General features: G+C 34.4%; 1 protein-coding gene across 1 annotated transcript; it reads left to right on the forward strand.

Annotated features, from left to right (window-relative positions):
* The first annotated feature begins 774 nt into the window (after nucleotides 1-774).
* Nucleotides 775-27,182, forward strand: SLC35B3 (solute carrier family 35 member B3). The gene is made up of 11 exons (XM_021715296.1): nucleotides 775-970; nucleotides 1,125-1,472; nucleotides 6,584-6,867; nucleotides 9,071-9,192; nucleotides 14,034-14,188; nucleotides 16,429-16,536; nucleotides 20,216-20,313; nucleotides 22,407-22,499; nucleotides 22,903-23,014; nucleotides 25,005-25,074; nucleotides 26,558-27,182. The coding sequence occupies exons 1-11, from the start codon at nucleotides 775-777 to the stop codon at nucleotides 26,706-26,708; spliced, it is 1,737 nt and encodes a 578-aa protein (XP_021570971.1). The 3' UTR covers nucleotides 26,709-27,182.

The following is a 27,182-nucleotide window of genomic DNA, read 5'->3' on the forward strand; positions in this document are numbered from 1 at the left end:
ACATCATTCAGTGGCAGTATGGCATAACTGAAAGTCTTTGTTATTTACTATCTATGTAGAAAATGTAAGTTCTCTAAGCTTTAGATTTTTAAATGTTGATAACATTGGTCTAGCTAGGACTAAGTATGTAAGTATAAAATGAAAACGCCTAAACCAGATCATTTTTTCTCACCACCACTTAAAGCAGGTACCTCGCTTCAATATAAACCCCTACTCTCAATACTAGACACAACTGCTGCCCTTTCTGCATCATTCCTATAGAATTTTAAAAGATGTTCATAACTGACTTGGATTCCAACACGTATGTAATACATAATACATATATATAACACATATATAAACATCTCTATATGGTACATATATAAATATGTATAAATACATATATAAGTATATATTTTATATATATATACATATATATATTCAATTCATCCCTTTCTGTTAACCAAAGTACGTTCTCAAAAATTGCCCATCTTTGTTATACCTTCCTTCCACATCATTCTTTAAGTGTTATCTAAAAATAACTCATCGCCATCCCGGAATCTTGGTTTTTACAACATTACATCTCAGTGACTATAGTTCTGTAGTCCTAAACGTTTAGAAAAGTTTTGATGGCTGGTCCTCAAGCTTTGGGATTTACCTTCCAAGTTGTAAGTGGCACTGTCAAGGCCATGCTGGCAACACATCTGTTAGGTTGCAAGAACCACGGTTGCTGTAATTACAGCTGAATTATTACGTCAGAAACATTCCAAGCCCCATGTCATCGGAGAAGCAGGTATGAATCGGGCAGAAACACGAAGACAGAGATACTGTGACTTTTTTCGCATTTCACTTAGATCAAATGGGGGGAACGAGAGGACCGAAGGATTTAAAAATCTAGTTTCAACCCTCTCTACGTGGCCGCCTTCTCAAATCTCAGCCCAGGGCCATGACGCGGAAGTCGCCTCCCTTGTGGGCAGCCACGGGGTCCGGGGTACGCAGCAGCTGAAACCTCGGGGGCTTCAGAGGCTCAGAGGCCGGGAAGTCGCGAGAACACCGACCGCAGGATGAGATTCTTGGCCCGGTCGACGCTTGCCGCCCCCACTCCACCTTCAGTGGGTGTAATTGAAGCACTGCTTTCATCGCAGGACCCAGCCAGGTGGACCCCGGACCGCGTCCTAGAGTGGACGGCGCATGCTCAGGAGGAAACGGCGCACACGCCGGCGGCGGACCGAGGCCGGCTGGGGGCGGGGGGGGGGGGGTCACGCGCTTGCGCACGCGCGCGGGGACACACAGGCGGAAGTGGCGCGTGGGAGCCGGTGTTGCGAGCACCTTCCGGGAAAGCGGCCGTCGTGGTGGGAAATGCAGGAGTAGGAGAGAAGGAGGAGGTAGAAGAGGAGGTGATGGCGACGGACCTGGGGAGGGGGAGACGTTCCGTCTGGCTGAGGCGCCACCCGGGCTAGGGTCACCCTTCCAGGTGACATACCGGCTCTGGGGTGGGCGTGCCTCCGGGGGCCTTCCCGTGTTTGGGGCCCAGACGTCCTCTCCCCCCAGAGAACCTTGACACTTCCTGTCTTCCCATGCAGAAGGAGCATTCGAGGAGCAGATGAGGTCGGGTGGAAGGAGTGGGCTGCAGGGCTTTCCGGGAGGAGGAACGCCTGCTCTTCTCGCCGCCTTTTAGCCATCTGGCTGGCGAGAACTTCCTCGGGCCACAGCCTATGGATTCGCAGGGGTGAGGTCGCCGCCAGGGGCCTTTGAGGCTGCTCTCGGGGCCTCTGGAGATCTGTCAGTCGCCTGGATGCCTCGAGGCTGCATTTGGAGTTCAGGACCACTTCCGGGTTCTGCCTTTAAATAGGGGCGCTCCAGGGGACTCGAGTCTCCATTTGACGTGCAGTGGAAGACAGTTGTTCTTGCTCGGTTATTAAGTTAATGACAGACTTCCAGGAGAAGTGCTGCAAGTGCCTTCAGTCTTTGTAGCTGAATCCGACTCCCATCGTTTTGTTTTCTTTTTTTATTTTTAAGGATATAGAGAGTAGATGATGGAATGATTTGGTACGCCAACAGAATTTCTTAAAGGTGTTTTAGAGCACATTTCTTTTATGGTAGGATATCAGACACCTAGAATTGTTTTTTAAGTAAACGTTTTTCTAAGTGAATTGGGATAATTTGGGACTTGGATGAGAGATGCAGGCAGCATTTGAAAATAATTTAGATAGCATTATTTTTACTAATATAGAGATTAAACTATAATTTTAGCCTTCTTTGGGGAAAAAAAAGTGTAGTCTTCAAAAATTAGCGCAAGGTTTCTCCAAATTTGTGTAATGAAGCATGCACAAAGAAATTCTGTTTTATAATCATTTTTCATAGGTTGTGATTAATTTTAGAGCAGTTAATCCAGGCATAATGTCATGGCAGGATTCTTTTACTTGTAATGTCGAGTGTAGTCAAATTGTGCAGTCAGGTTTTTTCAGGTTACTCACACTGTAATGGCATATTTTTCTCACTCTTTTTTGTGGTGGGGGACTTTTGTCCTTCATTTGAAAAAGACTAGATTAAGAAATATCTCAACTGAAATATTTTTTGACTTCAGTAGATCATTGTGAGTCAGTGTACCACCAGTTATGTTTAAATTTTAAATATTCACTGTGCACTGTAACTGCTACCTTTTTATTCCATTTTAGCAGTTATTTGTACCTTCAAGGAACTAAAGTTATATGTCTGTGTTGACTTTAGGGAGGGGCCTCAGGCATGATTCACACTTGTGATTTTTTTCAAATTTTATTTTCAAGGGATGTGTAAACTTGTTCATTTAATTTGAAAATTAATTTTAGTTCTGTGCTTCATTGTTTAACCCTTACATCAAAGGACTTTGGCCCATTTTCTTTACATGATAGTTAATAACAGTCATTAATGTTTGAAATGGAAGGGATATGGCATACATTAAGGATTACAGTTACTCTGGAAATCAGAGGCCTTCATCAGTCACACTTTTTGGCCAGTGGTGTTCTAGTTAATAAAACTGCATTCTAAATGCAAGACTTTAAAGAGCAAGTTTTATGGTACTGACACCTCAGGTAAGCAAAGGAAATGAATTTATTTTCATGTTCATTTCAGATGTTTTGTGGGAATTTCAGTAGAGATGTCAGTACTTTGGCACCCATGTATGGAAAGAATAGTGTTGGAGAGATTTAACTCTGCACATGTGGCCTAGATCTGCAGCTTAGAAGGCTGCCAGGAAGTATTTTAGAATTGTCAAGTATTGGAAAGGAGCAGGGTAATGTTGATTAAATAGTGTTTACTAAAGTGCATTAGAGTTCTTCACTTAATACCTTACATTTTTGTTATGTGCTGGAACATATGAAGATGACATCTCTTGCCTTAAGGGACTCGTGGTTGTAGGACAAGCAGACAAGAAAACAGGAAAGTTATACTATTATGATTTAGGTATTTTTAAAAATAGGTATATATGCTTTATGAGTCCAGGACACCAATGAGTTTTTAACTTAAAAACTTAATCAAGGGTACAGCATGACAGTATTCATTCTGAGCAGTGTGAACAATGGGTCAGAAAGAGAACAAGAGATTTTAAGCAGACTAATCTAGTAACCTAGATGAGAGAAAATGGCTGCTTGATGGGGTAGGATGAGATACAAATTTTAGATATTTTTATGGATGTAGTATTAATAGGAGTGTTGGCAAAATATATTATGTGAGAAAAAAGAAAAAAAAATCTTAACATAACTCCCAAATTTTTAGTTTGTGTTTCATACTAGGTACTGTTGAGATTGGGAATATAGGGGGAATAAAAGAATAGATTTGTTTTGAGGGGAAGATAATAAACTCAGCTTTGGACACTTTTAATATAAGGTGCCCATGGAGCATATGAGAAGAGACATTAAAAAAAATTGGAAATAAAGGTCTGGATCTTAGGAGAGAAATCTGGGTTAGAAATCCAAGTATATATCCAAGTATAGATATATTTCCAACTGCACATCAGAGGGGTGAATCAGCTTCAGCATGTCATACTACCCTAGCAATATTTCTAAAAAGTTGAATAGTGATAGCTAACATGTGTGGACTTTCATACTATATGCCAGGCACCTTTACATATATGATGAGGGAGGGACCTAAAAAAAACCCAGAATTTATTTATAAAATTTTGTGTACTTATGCTTACATGTTTAAAGGTCGGTCACCTTCAAAGTACTCTCCATTTGATGCAGTACACCTATCGAAACTTTTTCCACTGCTCAAAACAGTTTTTGAACTCTTGTGCTTCTGCTATTTCTGTTTCACCTCTTCCACATCACAAAATGTTTCCCCTTAAGGACTTTTTTCATCCCAGGAAACAAAATGTCGCCTGGGGTGAGATTCGATGAATAGGGAGGGTGGGGCACAGGGATTCTGCTGGTTTTTTATCAAAAACTGCTGACCCCTCAGCCAGTGGGGACAGGTGTGCTTGTAAATCACCCATCATGAAATAGGCAAACACGTTGACAGAATCTCCAAAAAAAATTCACTGAAGCTGAACTGGGCCTCTCATAAGAACACTGGCTGTTACACTGAGACCAGTGGGTTCTTAGAACACTTACCTAGCCAGGAGCCTACACTATTAGTACAAGGGGCCTGGCTCTCCAAAAAATAATTCCAGTTTTTCTTGGGTTCCCCCTCATATTTTATGTAGTCCTAACTAAAATCCTATTATAGGCACATCTTTAAATCATACTCCCCTTTAAAGACACAGAAGCTAAAGTTCAGGAAGCTTTAAATAATTTTCCCAGACCCCTCAGTTAATAATTTGTAAGGCCAGATCTTGAGTTCATATCTGTCAAAATTCCAAAGCATGGGGAAAGCACTGTGCTGTATTACTTTGTTGAAACATTAGCTATAATTGTATTGAGTCATTACAATATTCTCGGCATTTTGCTAAATTGCAAACATCTCAGAAGATGACTTTGGGAAATTATTACCTTCTGAAGAAATTTATGATACTAATAAAAGCAGAAAAGTGATTTCTTAGAGGTTTTATTTATTCTATACATGTGTGCAAATATATCATAATCATGTATATATTTCTCCCAATCTCGCCCATAAACTTTGCCTATTTCAAAAATTATATTCAGGCAGAGAGTAAGTGATTGTAAATTGAAGTTTGAGGGCATCCAGAAGAAGGACCAGTTTATTTGGTTCATCTGAATTTTGGGTAAAGAGTGATGCTAGATACCAAGGGTACAGAAACAAGATTTTGAGTCTTTCCTTTCAAGTTCTTTCTCCCAACTAGGGTAATTAGGGAGGGTGTCACAAAGGAGGGGATATTAAAGCTGAACTTCAAAGCCTGACCTGAAGAAAGAAGACAGGCTGAAAGGATGTCATGAACAGAAGGCAAACGTGTTTGAAAGCCTGTGGTGTACTTTGAGAATGAAACATGGATGGTTTGGGGCTTTATGGAAAGTGGAGCAAGAGGCAGCTTAGAAACCTATATGGCTCCCATGTGGTAATCTGAAAACGTATGGCAAGAAATGTTTAAGTAAAAAAAAAAAGAAAGAAAGAAACCTATATGGGGCCAGGTTCATTTGAATGGTGCTCTGTGTTCATGCCTACACGTAACAGAAAAGAGCAAATTGTTAAGGTTTTTGTCTTTTCTACATTCAAATACAGGTTAGACCAAATGTTTAGGGGAAATAATTTAAAGCATAGTTTTAAGGAAACTCATATCTCAAGGGTATCTTTCAAGATGGCATAAAAAGTCATAAAAAGATGACAAAGATTGAAACATAATGTGGAAAGCAAGAACAAAGTAAAACGAAGAATAAATAAGTGACAAGAAGCACAGTAAAACTTCATAAAACTATACATTTTCGGCTTAGAAGTATGGCAGATATCCTATAAAACAAAAAGTTTGTTCTATTCTTGAATTTGTCATAATTCTTCAGTCTTTTCTTTTACGGTAGAATTCATTTTTTCAGTTTATATGGCACCTTCATTTTTTTTTCACAGACTGACCAAAAATGGCATATTTTCCAGCCCTTTACTTTCCAAAGACCTTTTAGACTTAAAATGATTTCATCCAAAGGAACATAATGTTTTAAACAGAGATGCTGTTGGTAAAGCATGTTATCCTTTCTGTGGTCTCTGATAAATATCGCTTTTTAAGTAACTTACCACTTTTGGACTTTATTTGTAAAATTTCAATATATTTTACAGTTCTCATATTTAAAGGAGCATTATATTCTTTGCAAGTAAAGATTGACTTTAACATTAAGGATGTTGTACATAAATTATAGTGGTCTTTAAAAATTATGTATTTATCATATAAAAACAAATCCATGCTTAGTTATTTGGGGATGAAATAAGTAATAGGTTAGATTTTGGCTTGTTGCTGTGGAAATAAGTATGGTGTATATTTAATTTACTGATGTATTGATTTTTATCTGGTGCAGATAAATTGTTTGAAAAGTAGGCATATTGTTTTTGGTGGTTTAGAAGTTGGAATATAGGAATTAGTATGTTAATATCCAGAGATAATCAGACTTATCTGTATAATTTTAAGGTATGGTAATTTTTAGTGATCTTAGTGTTTTGCTTTAATTGCTTATTTCTTCTCTAGGACTTGACACAGCAAGCAAAAGAAAGAACAAAAGAGAGGAAACAAAGATCACTTTTAAAAGCATTGAATACAGCAAAATAACAATGGATCTCAAGTTTAACAACTCCAGGAAATATATTTCTATTACTGTGCCATCCAAAACCCAGACAATGTCACCACATATCAAGTCTGTTGATGATATTATAGTTCTTGGCATAAATCTCAGCAAATTTAACAAACTTACTCAGTTTTTCATATGTGTTGCCGGAGTTTTTGTATTTTACCTAATTTATGGATATTTGCAGGTAAATAGTTATTTGTAATATGGTAATTAGTTATAGCAGTTGAAGTCAGTGTGGGTACTAGTAGTGTTGTCAAAGATATTTTTGTCTACAAAATTTTAGCTTATTTATGAATTGTTTTTTAGTACAGTAGTAGAAAAGAGCTTCTGAAAAGTAAGTCTGCTGAAAACAGATCAGAATTTGAGAGTTAAATATTTTAAATGAAGATAGAGGGGAATGTAGAATTAAAATTATGAAAATAAATTTTTAAATATTTAACAAAATGTAATAATTGCAATCATGTTTTAAAAGAAAGAATGATTCAAGTATTGATTAGCATCTTGGAACATCATTTTTCAATAAAATTGAATGGTAGCACAGTTTACTCTTGATTCTTGGAGCTCAATAATAAAAGATCATTTGCAAAAATATATCAGGACTTTATATGTATTTTTAAGGATATCTTTAATCCTATATTTGAATCCTTCTTTTTTTAGTACCTATTACGTTGTCATTCTTGTTGGCTTACTATTTTAACTTTGCCAGAATCTTATTTTTTTAGTGATTTTTGCTTTTATAAAGCATTTCTAAAATAGCAATAATTTGTCTCGTTTTTGCCTTGTATTTTGGGATAGTTGTATAAGTTTGGCTAGCGGCAAATTCCTAACCTTCACATACATAGGCTTAGATGGGTGAGGATCCATGCTACTGAAAAGGATGTTTGATGGGGACTAATTTTATTAATGGCCATTTAATTAGTAAATACTTTTAGCCATTACTTTCTCTTTTTTAAATGTAATTCCTTGACTTAAGAGAACCTTTGTAATTCAAGAAAAGGAGCACAATATGTGTATATATATGTATTTCTTTAGGTTGGGATCTCACTCTGTCACCCAGGCTGGAGGGCAGTGGCAAGATCACAGCTTACTGCAGCCTCAGCCTCTTGGGCTCAGGTGATCCTTCTGCCTCAGCCTCCGAAGTAGTTGGGACTACAGGTACATGCTAGCACCCCCAGCTGATTGTTTTATTTTTTTATAGAGACGAGGTCTTGCTGTATTGCCTAGGTTGGTCTCAAATTCCTGGGCTCAAGCAGTCTTCTTGCCTTGGCCTTGCAAAGTGCTGAGATTACAGACATGAACCACTGCACCTGACCCACAATGTATTTTCTTAAAACACAGATAATATTTCCAGTATTCTTTAGTAAAGTGATCTTAATTTTTGTACTTCATTGTCCTATAGAGATGTAACTGTAAGTAAAATAGGCAATAGGATTATAACTGTATTTTTTTAGTTAGCTTGTAAGAATGCTAACAAGAAAATGCAAGACAAAAAACATAAATTAAAAATCTTAATATTTATAATAACTGATTTTCTACTAGAAGATGATGTAAAACTTGAGGAACAATTTTAAATAGCGATTAGAGTTTCTTTTTGAGAAACGTTTTATTTCTTCAGCATATCACTTGTTACCAAATAGCTTGGGAGCAGAGTTAGTCATTGCAAAGAAAAACAAATTAGAAATTTACCCTACAGGTTTCATTAAACAATTTTTTTCTGATTAATAAAGAGATATTTTAATTTCTAATTGGTATATACAGTGGTTTTTTTTTTTAGTTACATAAAGCACTGCTAATTATGTGTATAACTTTACCACTTTCACTTTGAAAATCAACATTGCTTCTAACTCTTACATATAATTGCATATCAAAATAGTTCAAAGAAAGTGAGGATGATAGTCAAATTTTTTTATATACATACATACACTCATTTCAGTTACTCAATTTGATTTATTCAGTTAATGGTAAGCCAGATAACTTTATTAGAATACCTCTTAATTACTTGTTGGGAATGACTTATTAATAATTGATGTAAATGTTACTTCATAATATAATATGTTTAGAAAAATCAAATAATCCCTCTACAAGAAGAAGGTTTTCATAATCTACAGCACAGGAATTTCAAAAAATATTATCAATATGAACTGACTTCCTATAGAACAACAGGCTTGAGATAATAGACTTCCAACTAAATATGCTTTTCATGTAATAAGTTCTTGAATCACTGTTTTGAGCCACTGTTTTAATGTTAAGAGTTTTAAAAAAACAAGGATTCTTTTTTAAATAGGGAATGGGATTTAGTTTTTTAAAATGTTACATGTATAGTAATTTATTCTGAGGAAATCAATATGCCCCCTTGAACTTAACACTATTCATGTGTCTTTTGACAGGAATTAATATTTTCAGTGGAGGGTTTTAAGTCCTATGGCTGGTACCTTACTTTAGTGCAGTTTGCCTTTTACTCCATATTTGGCCTAATAGAACTTCAGCTTATTCAGGACAAAAGGAGAAGGTATGTGGTTTGTTTTTATTTTTTTGATAGTTAAATTCACTACTTTTTAATGTACTAAATATGCATGAAATTTATATTTTCAATTAACAAAATAAATCTAGTAACCACAAATTTTTGTCAGTAGAACCAACTTATCAATAGTACTAAGTATGAGGAAAATGAGGTCTCTTTTTAAGTGTAATATTGCAAAATAAAGAAATATAACATAGGTTTAACTTAAGGTATAGCTTAAAACATGAGAAAATAGGAATACAAACATGTTTATATAAATTTCACTGAAAATAGGTATAGTTACTGAAAGATTTATAATGCAACTAACGTCAAAGTGGTGAAATGAAATATCAATACAAGTTGAACATCAAAAATCCAAAATACTCCAAAATCCAAAACTTTTTGAGTGCTGACATGATGCCACAAGTGGGAAATTCTTCTACAAATAAGTACTAGCCGGGCTCAGTGGCTCAGCCTGTAATCCCGCGCCTTTGGGAGGTTGAGGTAAGTGGATTGCCTGAGCCTGCGGGTTCGAGACCCGCCTGGGCAGCAAGACCTCATCTCTACAATAAATCAAAAAATCAACCGGGCGTGGTAGTGCGCGTCTGTAGTTCTGGCTACTTGGAAGGCTGAGGCAGAAGGATCACCGGAGCCCAGCAGGTCAAGGCTGCGGTAGCTGGGAGCAGCCACTGCACTCCAGTCTGGGCGACAGAGTGAGACTCCAACTCAAAAAAAAAAAAAACAAATAAGTACTTAGCACAACCTTTGTTTCATGCACAAAAATTATTTAAAATATTGTATAAAATTACCTTCAGGTTGTATGTATAAAGTATATATGAAACAAATTTCATGTTTAGACCTTTGTCCCATACCCAAGATACTGCTTTATCTATATGCAAAAATTACAAAGTCCAAAAAAATCTAAAACACTTTGGTCCCAAGCATTTTGGATAAGGGATGCTCAACCTGTATCTGTTTTTATACTAGTCTTTAAAATGTAAAGTTAATGTTTTGTGGGATATATGCGAACTAACAATGTCATGTGATGTAGCTGAGATTGCATTCTTAAAGATTCAGGAAAGAAATTTTGTTTCTTTTCATTAAAACCAAAGGAGCTCGTTTGACGGTATCTTTTAAATTACTAACCATCTAAATTTGTGAAATATTTTGATATATTTTTAATGACATAGAACAATATGAAATAAAACATAGTCTCTGATGGTAGCATAAAAAACATAGTCTTTGAAGGTAGTTAGGAGTTTGAACATAAAATTTTCTTGATAAATATAAGTGTCATCCTGTCATATCATACTGTAATATTGGATAGTTAAATGTAATAAGGGCTATAATACTGACATTGAATCAGTTACATTGTTACAAATGTTTAATCCTTTACTAAAAATAAAAAATGTTTTGCAGCTTTTGTTTACATGATTTTGAAGTTTGTGCAAGATAACTGTATAATTTTAAATATTTAAATCTGTAGCACAAGGGTTTCTTCATGGGTTTAATTTTGCCTTCTAACCCCTCTTTATTGCCAGTAGATTATTGTAGCCATTATAGTAAAAAAAAAAAATTTGAATCTGAGCATATTGTCTTCCTTATTTTCTTGTTCTGAATCTCCACAACATACAGCCATCGGTGATAGAATAGGAAGTAATTAAATATATTAGTCAAGACTAATATATAAGGAAGCCTGATGATTCATTACTTACTGCAAGCTACTAGGGCTTTAATTACTTCTAAGGTAAAAGATATTAATGCTGTCTTTGTTAAGTGAAAATGACATTTACTACATTTATATGAATATCATTGTAGTGACAAGACAACAATTTGGAGTTGGAAAACATGGATGTGGGTCTTGGTACTATCTCTTATAAGCTTTGTCAAGACTTCAGGGAAAAGTTCCTTTTCTGAAATTCTCTTAAGTTTTATTTTGAGAATTAAATGTGGTACTGTGTGCTAAGGCACATCATAAACTGTAATCTACTAAATATGCTGCTGCTTTTTCTTTTTTTTCTTCTGATTTATTTATGTTATTTTATTTTTTATTTTAAAAATGTGGGGTACAAGTCAGGATTAGGTATACAAGTGGACATCATACAGGTAAAGCTTGGGTCTCTCCCTTTGGTCCCCATTTTGCCTGGTTTGAGATCAGGTACACTTACTGATGTTGTGTACCCCCTCCTCCCCGCCGCCCCCCCCACACACACACACCCTGGCAGTATCCCGCTACTGCTAGTCCCCTTCTTATAATATTATGGTAAACGTTCAGGGTCTGCTTATGAGTAAGCTACTTCTTTTTCACCAAAGATTATCTTCTAACTTTATTATTAATTACCTTGAGTTTTTAATAGAGGAGATCTGACAAATTGGTTTTGAAAGGGTTTTTAAAGTTATAATTTTCCCGCCATTTCTAAACAGGCACACAGTCAAGGTATTAAATAACATAGGAACAGTGAGAATCCTAGAGGCAAGCTGATAAAATTCAACTTCCTCATTTTACCAATGGGAAAACAGAGACCTAGAGGAGTACTGAGATTTTTATGAGCTTATAACAAGTTGCTCTTAGAGTTGGAAGCTTTTGAATTTAGATCCCTTCAGTTTCCTTTCTTTTATTATTATTAGATTAATTTTTATTTCATTAATAATCTTTACTGAGATATAGTTTGCATATCATACAGTTAATCCATTTAAAGTGTACACTTCAATACTTTTTATTCTCACAGAGTTGTGCAACTATCACCACAATCAATTTTAGAATATTTAAATCACTCCTACAAAGACCCCTTACTCATTAGCAGTCACTCTCTATTCTCCCCAACCCCCTTCCCCAGTTGATCTGTACATTCAACATAATTTCTAAATTCGTATGGCAATTAAAGGGATACAGAATAGTCCATGTATTCTTGGAATATAAAAATAAAATTGAAGAATTCAGACATCCCAATTTCAAATCTCTTTACAAAGCAACATTAAGACAGACAGTGACATGGGGAGAAACTTATAGATCAATTAAATAGAATTGAGAGTCTACAAAGAAATCATTACATTTATGATTAACTGATTTTTAACTAGGGTGCAAAGATAATTTATTAGGGAAAATATAGTCTTTTCAACAAATGGCAAAGGAAAGAGAGGATATCCACATGCAAATAAATGAAATTAAACTTTTTCTTCACATCATACACAAACGATGAACTCAAAATGGATAGACTAAAATGTAAGAGCTAAAACGAAACTCTTGTGGTAAAACATAGGACCAAATCTTCATGATTTTGAGTTCGGCAATGGTTTCTTAGATATGACACAAAGAGTACTATGATAAAAGAAAAAGTGGACTTCATCAAATTTAAATATTTTGTGCTGCAAACTATCATCAAAGTGAAATGACAGTCTACATAGTGAGAGAAAATATTTGCAAATCACATATCTACTGAGGGATTTTTATCCAGAATATATAAAGAACTCTTACAACTCAATAAAAATATAAATAACCCAGTTTTTACATGATGAAAAAAATGGACATGGCTCAGCAATTCTACTCCTAGATATATACCAAAGAAAAATAGATCCCTTCAGTTTTAAGGTGGTTTTCTTTCTACCTGTATTGTTCTGCTTTTCGGTTAATTTCTTGTGATTTTCTGACTGGAATTTTTATTTTCTGGCTGATGTCTGCAATTTATCTTTGAGGAAATTTGACTACTATGACTTGTATCATTGCCTGGAGAAGTGGTGCTTTCCTCCTTTACTGATAGTCAGATCCCATGGGCAGCATGAACACATGTTGTGTACACCGATGCATACGACATGCCAAGTTATTTACATGTGGATTTTAAATGTTGACTGCTGTCTTCATAGTTAAGAAGGAAGGGCTTCAAAATTGAAATAGAAATGGAAATTATGTGTTTTAATTAAATTTTTCCAGTAAATTATTTTACTTTTTATCTGACCACATAAAAAATGGGGAATTTTGTTGTCTTGATTTAAACATGAACACAAATCCAAAAATGAAAATTGCATGTAAGTATGCAGCATAATCAAATCATGTGAAAAGTGCCTCATTGTGTTCATCACCCAATGTACAAGATTATTGTTTTAGACTATCCGATATCTAGAACAAAGTGAGCACATGTTCATAAGGGCTCAAAATCCTGAAGATACCAAATTAAAAATCTCCTTTAGGAAATCCAGATAGAACCAAAGTTAAAAGATGTGAAATCATGAGAGAGTGAGATACTTCATCTTAAAGTTGATTATTGTAATATTTTGTAGAGTACAGAGAGATGATGCATAAGATAGTAGAATAAAAATCATGTCTAGAGTTTTAAACCATGTGAACTTTTCCTAGAGAAATTCTGCTGAGATTCTAGCAGAATGGATAGATATATTTTTCCTAATGCTAGATGGAAACATTAGGAAACAGAACAATTCAGAAGTTAAAAATTAGTTTAAAACTTAAGGTGCCTTTTATCATTATAAAGGGCAATATTTTTTAAAATGAGCTCTCTTCTTCTAAATTTAGTCAAGATAGTTATTTGTGGCTAGAACTGCTGTATACAACCTTTTATCAACATTTAAAACTTTAGTAAAATCGAACTCTCTCTTAAGTACCACTTTTTTACATAGCTGAGAGTCCTAATTTATTATAGATTAAATAAATGTAAGTTGTTATTTTTATAAACCTTTTGTACAAGTAAACAGCATTATAACTTTAAAATAGTGGTATCTTCAGAAATAATAACCAGAAGTTAGAAGAGTAATTAGACCTTTACACATTGCAAACATATTATCTGACAATAATATGAATTGGGTTCCAAAATGAAGGTTTTAAAAATTGTCTTTTACAGAATACCAGGAAAAACCTACATGATAATAGCTTTTCTAACTGTGGGTACTATGGGGTTATCAAACACTTCTTTGGGCTACCTGAATTATCCTACCCAAGTCATCTTCAAGTGCTGCAAATTGATTCCTGTTATGCTAGGAGGAGTTTTTATTCAAGGTATAGTAATGATATATTTTCATACTATTTCAAACTAACAGGATATGTTATGACATCTAGCATTAGGAAAAACATTGAACTTGTATTAATATTCTCAATGAACATTCTAGATAAGGTAAAATTCTGAGTGATAATCTTACAAAAATAAAATATTATTAAAACACTAATACCTCTGTGTTAGTATCTGAAATCAATAATTTGGACTTAGGGAAAAAAGAAAAAATTGTATTTTTGCTTTAGTTTTTTAAGTTGTTTTTTTTTTCCTTTTTAATCTATAGCATCCAGCAATACTATTATTATAGTATTTACATGTGGAAGACCTACCTCAAATGTACCTGGAGAACCCTTTTTTCAGTTTTTTCATTCTTCTACTTTTTGGGGCTCCACATTCTACCTCCATTGTACAATGGGCAATTCTCATATTGAAATAAAGCTTATTCTGAGAGAACTGCATTTTTACTAACCTGGCTGGCATGATATCTTAGAGCCCCAGCAAAGTTATGAGCTAGGTGGAAATATGAGTCAAAGAGGAGGGGCAATGACAACAGCAAGCACCGGAAAAAATTTTTGTTATTTGTGTTAACTGTCATGAAAGATATTAGCGTTTTAATATCAGGTGTTTCTGTATCACTGAAGTTTCTATATAGACTGGTTTTATTCTAAGCATTAGATGCCACCCCAAAATAATCCCTTCAAAATGGAAGTGTGTATTCAACTATTTCACATATTTCAGATTAACTGTTCACCTAGTAAAAAAATAGTGGAAGTCAATTCCTATTAAAAATCACATTTAGGCTGGGCGTGGTGGCTCACACCTATAATCTCAACACTTTGGAAAGCTAAGGCAGGAGGATTGCTTGAGCCTAGGATTTGAGACCAGCCTAGACAACATAGTAAAACTTTGTCCCTACAAAAAAATTTAAAAATTAGCCGGTGTGGTGGCATACTTCTGTAGTCCCAGTTACTCTGGAGGCTGAGGCATTAGGATCAACTGAGCCACGATCTTAGCATTGCCCTCCAGCCTGGGCGGCAGAGTGAGACCCAATACACACACACACAAAAAAAAGATTAAATTTAGGATACTAACTGACTAGGCACCTATAATATTTCCTTATCCTCCCAAAATATTATACTAAATTTAATTTTTTAAATATGAGTATATTAAAATAAGCTAATTCACACCTGTCTAGAAGTTATCTCATTATGGTATTTGCAAACTTAAATAGTTATGTAGCCAGAATCATTAACTCTGGTTACTTTGTATGGAGGACCAAAAAAAAAAGACAGAATTATCTTTTGGAGGGTGAGTCCCTTGTAAATAGTATAGGCTTCCCCCTGTACTAATCGTTCTAAGAATCCATCAATATCAGTGTAACAGCTAACATTTTGTAAGAGGCTGTGTTTGGCTTAAGTGAATTTTGGGTTTTTGTTTTTGTTTTTGAGATTCTTTCAACACGTTTGCTTATTTTTATGATGGGTAATTTATGATTGTACTTGCCCATATTACGCTGAATGTTAAACAGTTTTTGACCAAAAACAGCATGACCCCCCCCCATGCCCCACCCTCTTTAATCACCTGATCTCACCCCACGCAACTTTTTTTTGTTTTTCTGGATGAAAAAAGTCCTCCAAAGGAAGTATTTTGTCAATGTGGAACTGGTGAAATAAATGGCAGAAGCTCTAAAAGGCATTAAAGTTAGTGAGTTCAAAAACTGTTTTGAGCAGTGGAAAAAGCATCTTGATAGGCATATTGCATCAAACGGAGAGTACTTTGAAGGTGACTAAAGTTTAAACATGTAAGAATAAATATACAATTTTTTATAAATAAAGGCCAGATTTTGGGGCATCTCTTCTCATAAACTTATCAACTACAAGAAAATATGTGGCATTTTATTATGCATAAAGTAAAAGGAGTATACTAATTTCCACAAAAATTTCAGTGTTTATGGCTATGCGTTATTCTTGCTGTTAGTTTTTGCCAAAATATGTATTTCATTCTCACTATCATAATAGATAAAGGAGGATCTTTTCCTAATTTAAAAGGACATGTTGGTGGCCTTTGGTAATTTGATCTTCAGAAGCCCTTAGATCTTCGTCTCCTGCCTTGACCTAAGCGTTCACATATTTTTGGCATTGAATATGAAAAACAGATCCCTGCTTTACTTGGTTAAATACATAGATCTGACATGAGGCTGGGTGGGTATTTGTATATGAGGCTGACTTAAATTTGTTTTATACAGGAAAGCGTTACAGTTTTGTGGATGTGTCTGCTGCACTGTGTATGAGCCTTGGCCTGATATGGTTTACCCTAGCTGATAGCACAATTGCACCAAATTTCAACCTGACAGGTAAGAAATTTATTTATATTCCTAGATTTTATAGGTATGTTAGTTTAGAGTAAGAATTTCTAAAATTTCATAAGGATTTTAAGTGATAGTATAGCATCTGTGATTCTCATGCCTAGTTTTTAGACTTTCCCTATAAGATATAGCAAAAATATCACAACTCTGGTATAACAGTTTCTTAGTACTCTAGCATTTTTAACATGACAGTAAGCTGTTTGCCCAGTCAAAATTTTCAATAAGCTGATTTGGAAATGTACATAGTTATAAGAGAATCACAGAATTGTTTTTACCCTCATTAAAAAAATTTTTCTTAAACTTGCACATTTACTTGCCATTGTATTAGTTAAAGAAGGAGACTTATGCCGTACTTTAATATTAAGCTGTGTAATATAAATATGGACATTATCTTAAAGTTAAAGTTTCTGCCATAATTAAGTTTTTTCCATAGTGTGCTCTGTGAAATCTTATAAGTTAAATTTAGATTTTCCAAACCAGGATATAGTATTTTTACAAATAAATAAAAATTTAAAAATAAGTATTGGAATTCTATTTTTATTCTAAAGACCTTTCAGAGAAATTGCTTTGGAATACTTTTTGGTGTTTACTTATATTCAATATTGCCTATTTTACTAATAGGGTTAATTTAGTGTTACCCCATCTCCTAACCTGATGAAAGGAGGATTTAAAGTATCTAGGTCTTCAAAGAAACTGAGAAAACAGCAAAAACAATAATAATTTCAGCAAGTGCAAAGTATAATTATTTGTGAGGAGAAAAAAGAAACTATCATAATGGAAAAAAGTTATTCCTATCAGCTTCACCATTCTTCCTAAGAATCAATACCTCCTACGTTGTCAGTCTTCCTTACTAAACTGTGTCATGAGGCTGTAGCCAGTTTTGCTTCTTAGAGTAACCCTTCAACAACCCTATGATTCTGGTAGAACTTACTACATCTGCTCTGTCTGCTTTAGGTAGGCATTCACTGCTTGGTTTCAGAGAAAGCTTGCAGTTGTGCAGATGTTTCTTACTTGAACTAAACTTTTCAGGAACGCTTAGAAGAAGATTATACTTGAAAACTGAGGGAACTGACTCTTCTACTTATGAAAAGAAAAGGCAATTTTATTAGAGAAGGCACAGAATTTTCAGTGAGAGATGTGGCTTCAAATTCTATTTAAAATACTAGAAAATATATAACCATGGGAAATTACCACACTTCTTTGCACTTTGCTCATGAAAGAGAGATAATAATGCTAACTTGCTTCATACAAAGGTAGTGGGAGGATAGAATGGGATGAAGGAATAGTGGATGTGAAATCACATGCACATGATGGCAGTGGCCATGATGATGGTGACAGCAATGGAAAGAGGTAGCTCCAGTGATTCTGTGCTCTCTCACTGTAAAAAGCACAGTGAGAACCCTGTCTGGGTTCCATCGACATATCTTTGAAGAGAATTAGAACCCACCCATACTTCATCATTAAAAATAATCAATGAGCGTTTATCCCTACCCTAATCTAATAGAGTGTGTTAGCTAAAGGAGATGAGATTAGCTATTAAAATGGTTATTTAAGATAGAGATAAATAAAACTTTGAATGTAGAAAGTATATGTATGTGCATATATATACTTATCAGAATTTACTTATTCAAATAAATATCTCCTTCAAAACATTCCCTTAGGAAACAGTTTAGGTATTTTCACGTTTTTGCCATCGTTCAGAACATTTTTTAGTGTCTTTGAGTAGCCATTCAGAGTTAAGACATTATCTTCTTTGGCCAGGCGCAGTGGCTCAAGCCTATAATCCCAGCACTTTGGGAGGCAGAGGTGAGGGGATGGCCTGAGTCCACGAGTTCAAGAACAACCTGGGCAATTTGGCAAGACCTCATCTCTACAATAAATAAATAAATAAATAAAATTAGCCAGGCATGATAACACACACCTGTAGTTCCAGCTATTTGGAAGGCTGAGGTGGAAGGATTGCCTGAGCCCAGCAGGTCGTCGCTGGGGTGGCTGTGAGCATGCTACTGCACTCCAGCCTGGACAATGAAGTGAGACTCTGACACACAAAGAAAAAAAAAGAAATTTTTTTCAAGACATCTTCAATATCTTTAAAAATAGCGTGTCTGCTTCTTTCGAGGATAGATCCAATATTTAAAACAAGTGAAAAAAAACTTTCAAAATCAAGTTTGGTGAATAAAAAAATGTATGATTAGGTAATAATTACCAAAGTTAGATGATGAAAAATCAAACTAAGTACGAAAACTTGAAAATTCTTAATTGACTGAGATATATACACGTGTACAAAGAGTTTTCTGCTAACTATGATGGCGTACACATTTAAAAAAAGAAAGAAGAGATTTCTGTAACCCTGATTAGATTCACAGATGTAACTTTGAGGCTGCTCTTTACTGTTTACCGTTCTGTAAAAACTGCAACCAATGACCATGCGTCCTAAACACTTTCAGTTAATAGCCTGCTTCTCAAGTACAAGTATACACTTGGGTGCTTCCTTGGAATGAGTTGTGTTGACTCTCAAATTTGTTAATGTCAGTTGTACCTGTTGTTATAGTTATATCATAATTTAAACTATTCAAAAATGAGTATGAAAAGATCATTGTTTCTGTGAAAACTAATCTAATTGAAACAATTTGGTTTGACATGTCAATAAAAGCACTATTGAATTAGGTTTGGATGAAACAACTAAGAATTAGGGGAACTCATAAAAATATGAAAGGTTTCTGGACTCCAGTTGTTTTGAAGTTCCCAAATTTTAGATGCACTTTTAAACAAAAACAACTTGGAAATCCTGGAGATTGTGTGTTATGAATGTGTTTTATACAAAAGACAAAGTATAGAATTCTAGTTAGTACCTGTGCTCAATGAAAAGACTTTGGCAACTGCCTGCGTGCTTATTATGTGTTTTAAATTATTTTAGTAATTATAGAGTTTTGTTTTGTTTTAACAATATCGTTATTTATTTATTAATTTTGAATCAGAATCTCACTTTGTTGCCCAGGCTGGAGTGCAGTAGCATAGATCACAACTCATCGCAGCCTTGACCCCCTTGGCTCAGGTGATCCTTCTGCCCCAGTCTCCTGAATAGCTAGGACTACAGGCCTGAGTCACCATTCCTGGCTAATTTATTTTGGTTTTTTTTTGTAGAAATGAAGTCTTTCTATGCCTGGATTGGTCTCCATCTCCAGAGCTCAAGCAATCTTCCCACCTCAGCCTTGCAAAATGTTGAGATTACAGGCATGAGCCACCATGCCCAACCCCATAAAAGGGTTTTTTTTTTAAATAAAGATTTTCCTCTTCCTCTGTTTTTTAAAATTAACTGACTAGCCACCAACCCTTTTAGTTATTTTAAGAGTTTCTTCTGTACTTGTTTAATGCAGTATTTCTTTCAAACATATAGTCTAGTGTGAAAATTGATTATTTGATATGCTATTAAAATGTGGTAATGGTGACAGAATTACCTCAGCTAATTAGTGTTAGGTTTTTCTTTTTGTTTCAATATTATTACCTATGTATTTGTTAAAACTGGTTGTGGATAAGCATATTCAGGATTACTGAGCAAATGTGGTTGAAGATCTGCTTTTGTTTTTCAGTTTCATTAAATTTCTGATAGAACACAGTTATAGGTCATATTTTTAAATAAAGAGATTTTTTTAATACTTTCTTGAAGGTGTGATGCTTATTTCCCTGGCACTATGTGCAGATGCTGTCATCGGAAATGTTCAAGAGAAAGCTATGAAACTGCATAATGCTTCTAATTCTGAAATGGTGAATACTTTAGTGCTTTTTCTTTACATCATACAGACCAAACAATAGTGATATACCTAAGTTTATGAAATAGTATCAAAGACTTGCATTATATTTTAAACTATCATATTTTCATAAGAGTAACATATTCAAACCTTATAGGAAGGTAAAAAGTAAAACTGCCACTTTTAATACTGCCAACAGGTTATTATATATTTGATAAAGTTTTTCCTCATTGAGTTATGGTTTTTATGTATTAGAATTCATTGTTAGATCACTTTTCCCCTCTTTATATTGGGTTTTATTTTCCATGTAGAAGTTTGTAATTGTTATATGGTCCAATTTATCTTTTCCTTCTTGACTTCTAGCTGTGTATCATGGTTGAAAAGAGCTTTCCCAACTCTGAGGTTTAAAAAGTTTCATCCTTGTTGCCTACTAGTTTAATGATTTCTTTTTTTGTTAAAACCATGGTCCAATCTTAAACTTTTCTTTCATATGGCTACCCATTTGTCCCAATGCCATTTATTGAATAATCCACTTTTCTAGCTGATTTTGAATGTCTTCTTTATCATATCACACTCTAATGTAGGAATTGTATTCTGTTGAATTTATTCCTGCACCTGTACACTTAACGACAACAACTTTATCATACACTATCATGTTAGGACTAGCCACCATTGTTCCTTTTCTTTTTCAGAATATTACTACCAGTAGTTATTCTTGGGTGTTCATATCCCCAAATAAACTAGAAATCCCATTGGGATTGGGATTGGTATGGCATTGAATTATAAATTTATTTAGGGAGAATGGCATCTATACACTTGATTCTTTCAGTTCAAGAATAAGGTATGATTTTACTTTTATTCAAGTGTTTTTTTAATCTGTTAGATTTAAAGTTTTCTTTATATTAATATAAACCTAAATCCAGCACATTTCTTATTAAAGTATTGTTAGGTATTTCATCCTTTTTGCTGTTACTATAAACAATGTCTTTTCTTTCACTGTCTTCTAACTGGCTTTTATTTGTATAGAGGAAAAGTGGTGTGTGTGTGTGTGTGTGTGTGTGTGTGTGTGTGTGTGTGTGTGTGTGTGTGTGTGTGTGTGTTCTCTCATTAATTTTATAACCAACCACCTTGCTGGACAGATACAGCATAGTGTATTAAAGATATATAAGACTCTTCTTTCTTGTACTTTCTTAGCACAGAGTTGAGCAACTTAAGTAGTCCCTGGTAGCATAGGAACTTTAATCTTGGTCCAGAGTTTTCTTGATCATCCTCACTGCTCATTCTAGGTAAGGTAAGGATGATCTCAGAGAGAATTGAGGGAGTGTAAGGAGTTATAAAGTTAGTACAATGCAGTGGTTATGATGGTAGGCTCTGGAATAGGATAGCCTCAGTTCATATCTTGGCTTTACTAGCTCTTATTTGGAGTAAAACTACTTAATATCTCTACGTTTTAGTTTCTTCATCTTTGGAATGGGATTTTAATAATTGAGAATACCCATCTCATAGTATGGTTGTGAGAAGTAAACAGAATAACCCATATAGAGCATTAGCACAATACCTGACACATAACAGGTCTTTAAGTTTGATGCTGCTGCTGTGGCTGATTCTGTTTATGAGGAATAGGATAAATTGAAATAAAAAGTTTAGTTGGAAAACAGGGAAGTTACACAATAAATATGCCATACACTGCTTATTTTATTATATTTTAATGTCTACTTCAAATCTAATGTTTTTTTCGTGTTTTATAAGTAGCTTTAAAACTTTTTATTTTGTTTAGTTCATGTTTATTTTTTAGAACTCTAACATTAAAATATAGTTTGAATTCAGTAATTAAGCCAGACAAGAAATGAATAAGAATTATAAGCATATATGAAAGAATTAGTACTGCTGTGTTATTTTGTATATAAAATAAGATATAGACTTATAAACCGTTAGAATCAAACATCATTTCCAGAAAGTTAAGCCATATTGAAATGATAATGTGACTTTAAAAATATTTTGTTATGCAGACTTAATTGAACAGATTAATTGAGCCATGTAGTTAAAACCCTTAATCTTCCACTTTTGGTTTGATAGTACTTCTTCCCACTTTATTTTTATCTACTTCAGGTTTTGTATTCGTATTCGATTGGTTTTGTGTACATTTTATTGGGGCTGACATGCACTAGTGGATTAGGCCCTGCAGTAACGTTTTGTTCAAAGGTAAACACTATCACATTTTTTAAAAATAAACATCTATTAGTTTATTTCTATATTTCTAATTCCCTTTGTTCAAAAAAGACCTGTAGATATAATTTGTTACCTTTTAAATATAAAATGTGGGTCTGAATTTATTTTAGAAACAAAATTATTGATATTTAAATTCATTTTATTCTTACTGTATCCTATAAGTTAATTTTTAAGCTTTTCCTAATGTAGAAGTGGGGGTTTTTTATTTCATCATTATTTTTCCATTAAACCAAAACTAAATAAAAATCTTTGCTTAACTGCTTTGTCAAATGACTTATTATTGCTCAAGATAATGATTAAAATTTGTAGTTTTATTTCATTTGTAGTAACTCAGAATTTATTTTGCATTTTTAATAGACTTTTTTATTTGTTGCAGAATCCAATTCGGACCTATGGTTATGCTTTCCTATTTTCTCTCACTGGATATTTTGGAATCTCCTTTGTTCTGGCTTTGATTAAAATTTTTGGTGCACTTCTTGCTGTAACAGGTAAGAGAGATTTACTTGCTTAGATTATGAAATAAGCATTTACATTTTCTCTGATGTTCTTTTTTAAAAAAAATTGGGCAATATCTTTTCATTAAGAAGAAAATTGTCGTATTTTGCCAATTTATTCTTTGGTTTATATTTCTTTATAATTTTTTTAAAAATTTGATCCTAATTTCTTATTTTGAAGGTTTAATTTGAAAATAAAATTTATATACTTATCTAAATAGTAACTTTAAATGCATTAAAAGAACTTGCCATAAGAGTATGATGGGATGAAGACCTTCCAAAGGAATTCTTCCTTTATGTACTTTTAACATATAATTAAAAACTTCAGTTTTGTTCATGAAAGTATTTAAAGTGACAGATGCACTTTAAATAAAGCTTTTTGAGCCTTTTGTTTGTGCATTTTCTAGGGCAACAACTAGATAAGCTTCTCTTTTCACCAATAATGATGACACACCTGCTTTGTGCAGGGACTTCGTTTGGCACTTTAGAGGAAAGAAAGTCATATTTCTTCTGCTTTAGAGGAGTATGTAGCTGGTGAAGGGAACAGATGGCCTGATGTGCTATCCGTGTCATTTGCTAAAATGAACGTACAGCCCCTGTCTTGACGGTGCAGGCAGAATGTTTTGTCTTTCACATAAAAGAAAGCCAGAAGCAGTAATAATAATAGCTAAAACATACATAGCCCTGGTGTGTGCCACATGCCATCCTGGATATTTTAAAAGTGAGCACTATTGTTGTTCTGTTTTGCAGATGGATAAAGTGAGGCATTGTTGTTCTGTTGTGCAGATGGATAAAGTGAGGCAAAAGGAGGCTAAGTGACTTGTCTCATAGTCAACCAGAGTCAGATTCTAGCTATGGCCCATGGCAATCTGGCCGCACACCTGTGCTCTTCACCACATGCCATGCTGCTACCACTCTGTGGTTCAGAAACCCACCTCCGTCTGACTGCTGTGTTGTCTTCATCCTCATGCGAGGATGGAGTGAGATAAAATGAAAGACACATCACATTTCTTTTTATAGAAATTTCCTTTAAAAAAATCACACTCCTAGAAATAGCACTTCTCACATTTCAGTGGCCACAGCCTAGTCTCATGACCACACCTTGCTGAATGGAAGAGGCAGGACCATATGCCTGGCTAAAAGTAGGGCTCTTTTTACTATAGAAGGAAAAACATATTGAGCATCTGGCTCTGGCACATATTTCTAGAACAGTTTCATTTGGTATTCATTCATTCATACATAGAATATTAACTGCCAGGAATTATATAGTCTCAGAACATAAGGATCAATAAGACAAGGAACAAAATATGACGTACAGTATAGTGGCAATACAACAACTGACAGTGCAATGCGGGGAAAAGGCTGTCACAGCAATTCGTTTCAAGTTCCTACCTCTGGCTGGGATAAGGGAGGAAGATTTCAGGCCATACAGCAGACTTCAAAGTATAATACCTTAAACAAGGACAGGGAAAAGTTAATACAGATGTGTAAAGAGGATTGTAAAAATTTCTCATATCCAGAGATGTCCACTACTGAGATATTAGTATATTCTTTAGGTTACTACTGTCAAAGAATAACCCCTGTCTCTGCTGAATCATATCATCCTTAGAAAAGCCTTTCTTTTCTGCCAAGTATGTCTTTCTAAGATGTTCTAAGTCTTAGGGACATAGACGTAGCAAGTCTCTCTAAGACTTACTGTGACTCTGTAGTACCATGGCCACCGTGGAGTATTTATTATGGCTGTACTTTAACATTTACATGTATTAATTATTCAATGTCTTTTTTCCTACAAGACTGTAAACTTCATAGTAACTGGAACAGTGACTTTTGTTGGTTGATTGGTTTTTACTTCCTCTTGTTTTCTTAGCACCTCACATAAATTCTGGTATATAGTCAGCTCTGTAAATATTTGTTGAATAAATTATTTCCAAAATATTACCAAGATAGTAGATACATTCTAAACCAACCTTTTTTGCCCCTGCAGTGACAACAGGGAGAAAAGCAATGACCATTGTACTTTCATTTATATTCTTTGCTAAACCATTCACATTTCAGTAAGTATAAAATAAAGAAATTTCTCAGTTTTTAGATACTGTTTCACATTTCCTCTTAGACTTTCAACTTTTTAACTTTCGTAGCAAATATATTAATTTTTATATAAAGTAATATGCATTTATTATCCTGTTATGCCTATAAAGAAACCTTATCTTGATCTCATAACTATTGACATGTGTTCTACTCTTTCAGAAATGTTTATACCTTATTGTTTTGAACTTATAGCTTTATATATTTAAATTGCCTAACCAGAGCCCAGTGCAAAAGTGACCCTTTTCCAGTATGAATTAATATGGGTGATATGTATGTTCAATATGAGTGAATGTGAGTTATATGTATACTGTTGAGATTTAGGAATTTCACCTTGCCCTAGTGCAAATAATGTAAATTGTATTTTTATAAAGTATCAATTTATTTGTTGTCTTTTTCCACAAAGGAATTGAGGTGTAGATATTGTAAGTTGTATTTGAAAGAGTTATTAAGTTTGTGGTTTTCTCCTAAAGCTTTTACCATTATCTTTACTGTCTACTATGTTTGAACATCAGTTAAGCTTATGTTGGTCAGTAAGTGTAAATTTCAAATCTAAAACTTTTTTATAAACCATTTTTTAACTTTTTATATTTTTGAGTCAGGGTCTCACTCTATCGCCCAGGCTGTAGTGCACAGCAGCACAATCATGCGTTACCATAGCCTTGATCTCCTGGGCTCAGGCAGTCCTTCCACCTCAGCCTCCTGTGTAGCTGGGACTACAGGCTCACACTGCATTGCGCAGCTAGTTTTTTAATTTTTTTTGTAGAGACAAGGTCTCACTATGTTGCCCAGGCTGATCTCGAACTCTTGGGCTCAAGCGATCCTCCCGCCTCGGCCTCCCAAAGTGCTAGAATTACAGGCATGAGCCATCGTTCCTGGCCCTCAGATCTAAAACTTAGCAGTATATAAGTTTAAAGGTAACCATAAAATTAATTTCCACCTTTGTTACAGATTACTATTTGTCTCCAAATTATATTTTCCTTCTGCAGGTGCTAGGCATATATGATAGTAATTATGATTATTACCCTATTTTCTCAGGGATATATCCCTTTTAATTCCTTTGTAGACTATGCAACTGGGACAACTAGTTGACTGTTAAGTTTAATTCCCAAGATGGCCTTTGATAGATTTGCATAACCAGTGTCTTATTCTTAAGACTTTGGTAGGATTTGTACTTTGAATATGCTATTATCCCCAAAGTTCAAGTGAACTACATTTTTGTATAATTTTCTGTTATATATACATACACATACATATTCATCATAAAATATGTGGAATCCTGTCTGATCTAAGAAGACAATTTTTATTTTAATACTGTTAATATAAGGCTCTAGTAGCAAAATTTTATTTTATTGAAGAATTATTTTGAACAAATTACCAAATTCTATGGTTAACAATAAATTATTACCTTGTTAACTTTAATATTCTTTTTTCCTTATTTCCTTCTCTTAGGTATGTGTGGTCTGGTTTGCTAGTTGTCCTCGGTATATTTCTCAATGTTTACAGCAAAAATATGGATAAAATAAAACTGTCATCACTGTATGATCTGATAAACAAATCAGTGGGAGCAAGGAAGTCAAGGACATTGGCACAAACTGTGTAGGCAGTGATTTGTCCTGCATAACACAGAACATTAAGGGAACAATTGTCAATTAACTTTCCAAAGGGATTGTTGTGAAAACCAAAGGCGTTGGAGGCATTGCTACCTGTTTGTGGATGGATTACATATGAAGCAGTTTTGTGGTGTCAGCCTTTACTTCTGAACACTTGTTTGAGTTTGAAGCAATCAAGAAAGCCGCATCTAGCACACCTTGCAATAAAATGTCAATATGAAAGGCCATAATTTCTAGCAGTTTACTGAGAATTTCACTGGAAATGGACCATGTTTCAAGACTAATTGGATATTATTATGCATTATAGCATATCAAAGAAATTGATATTTAATAGCAGGTTGCTTTATCTTAATTCCATTTTGGTGGTGTTATTTAAATTGATTCTCTGTTGTAAGAGTAAACTGATGAGTTAGTCTGGAGAGAATAACATTCATTGTAAATAAAATTATTCCTTGATTTTTTTT

Source organism: Carlito syrichta, unplaced genomic scaffold, assembly GCF_000164805.1.
Source record: "Carlito syrichta isolate Samal-C Ts95f unplaced genomic scaffold, Tarsius_syrichta-2.0.1 Scaffold306966, whole genome shotgun sequence".
In the NCBI taxonomy this organism is placed as follows: domain Eukaryota; kingdom Metazoa; phylum Chordata; class Mammalia; order Primates; family Tarsiidae; genus Carlito; species Carlito syrichta.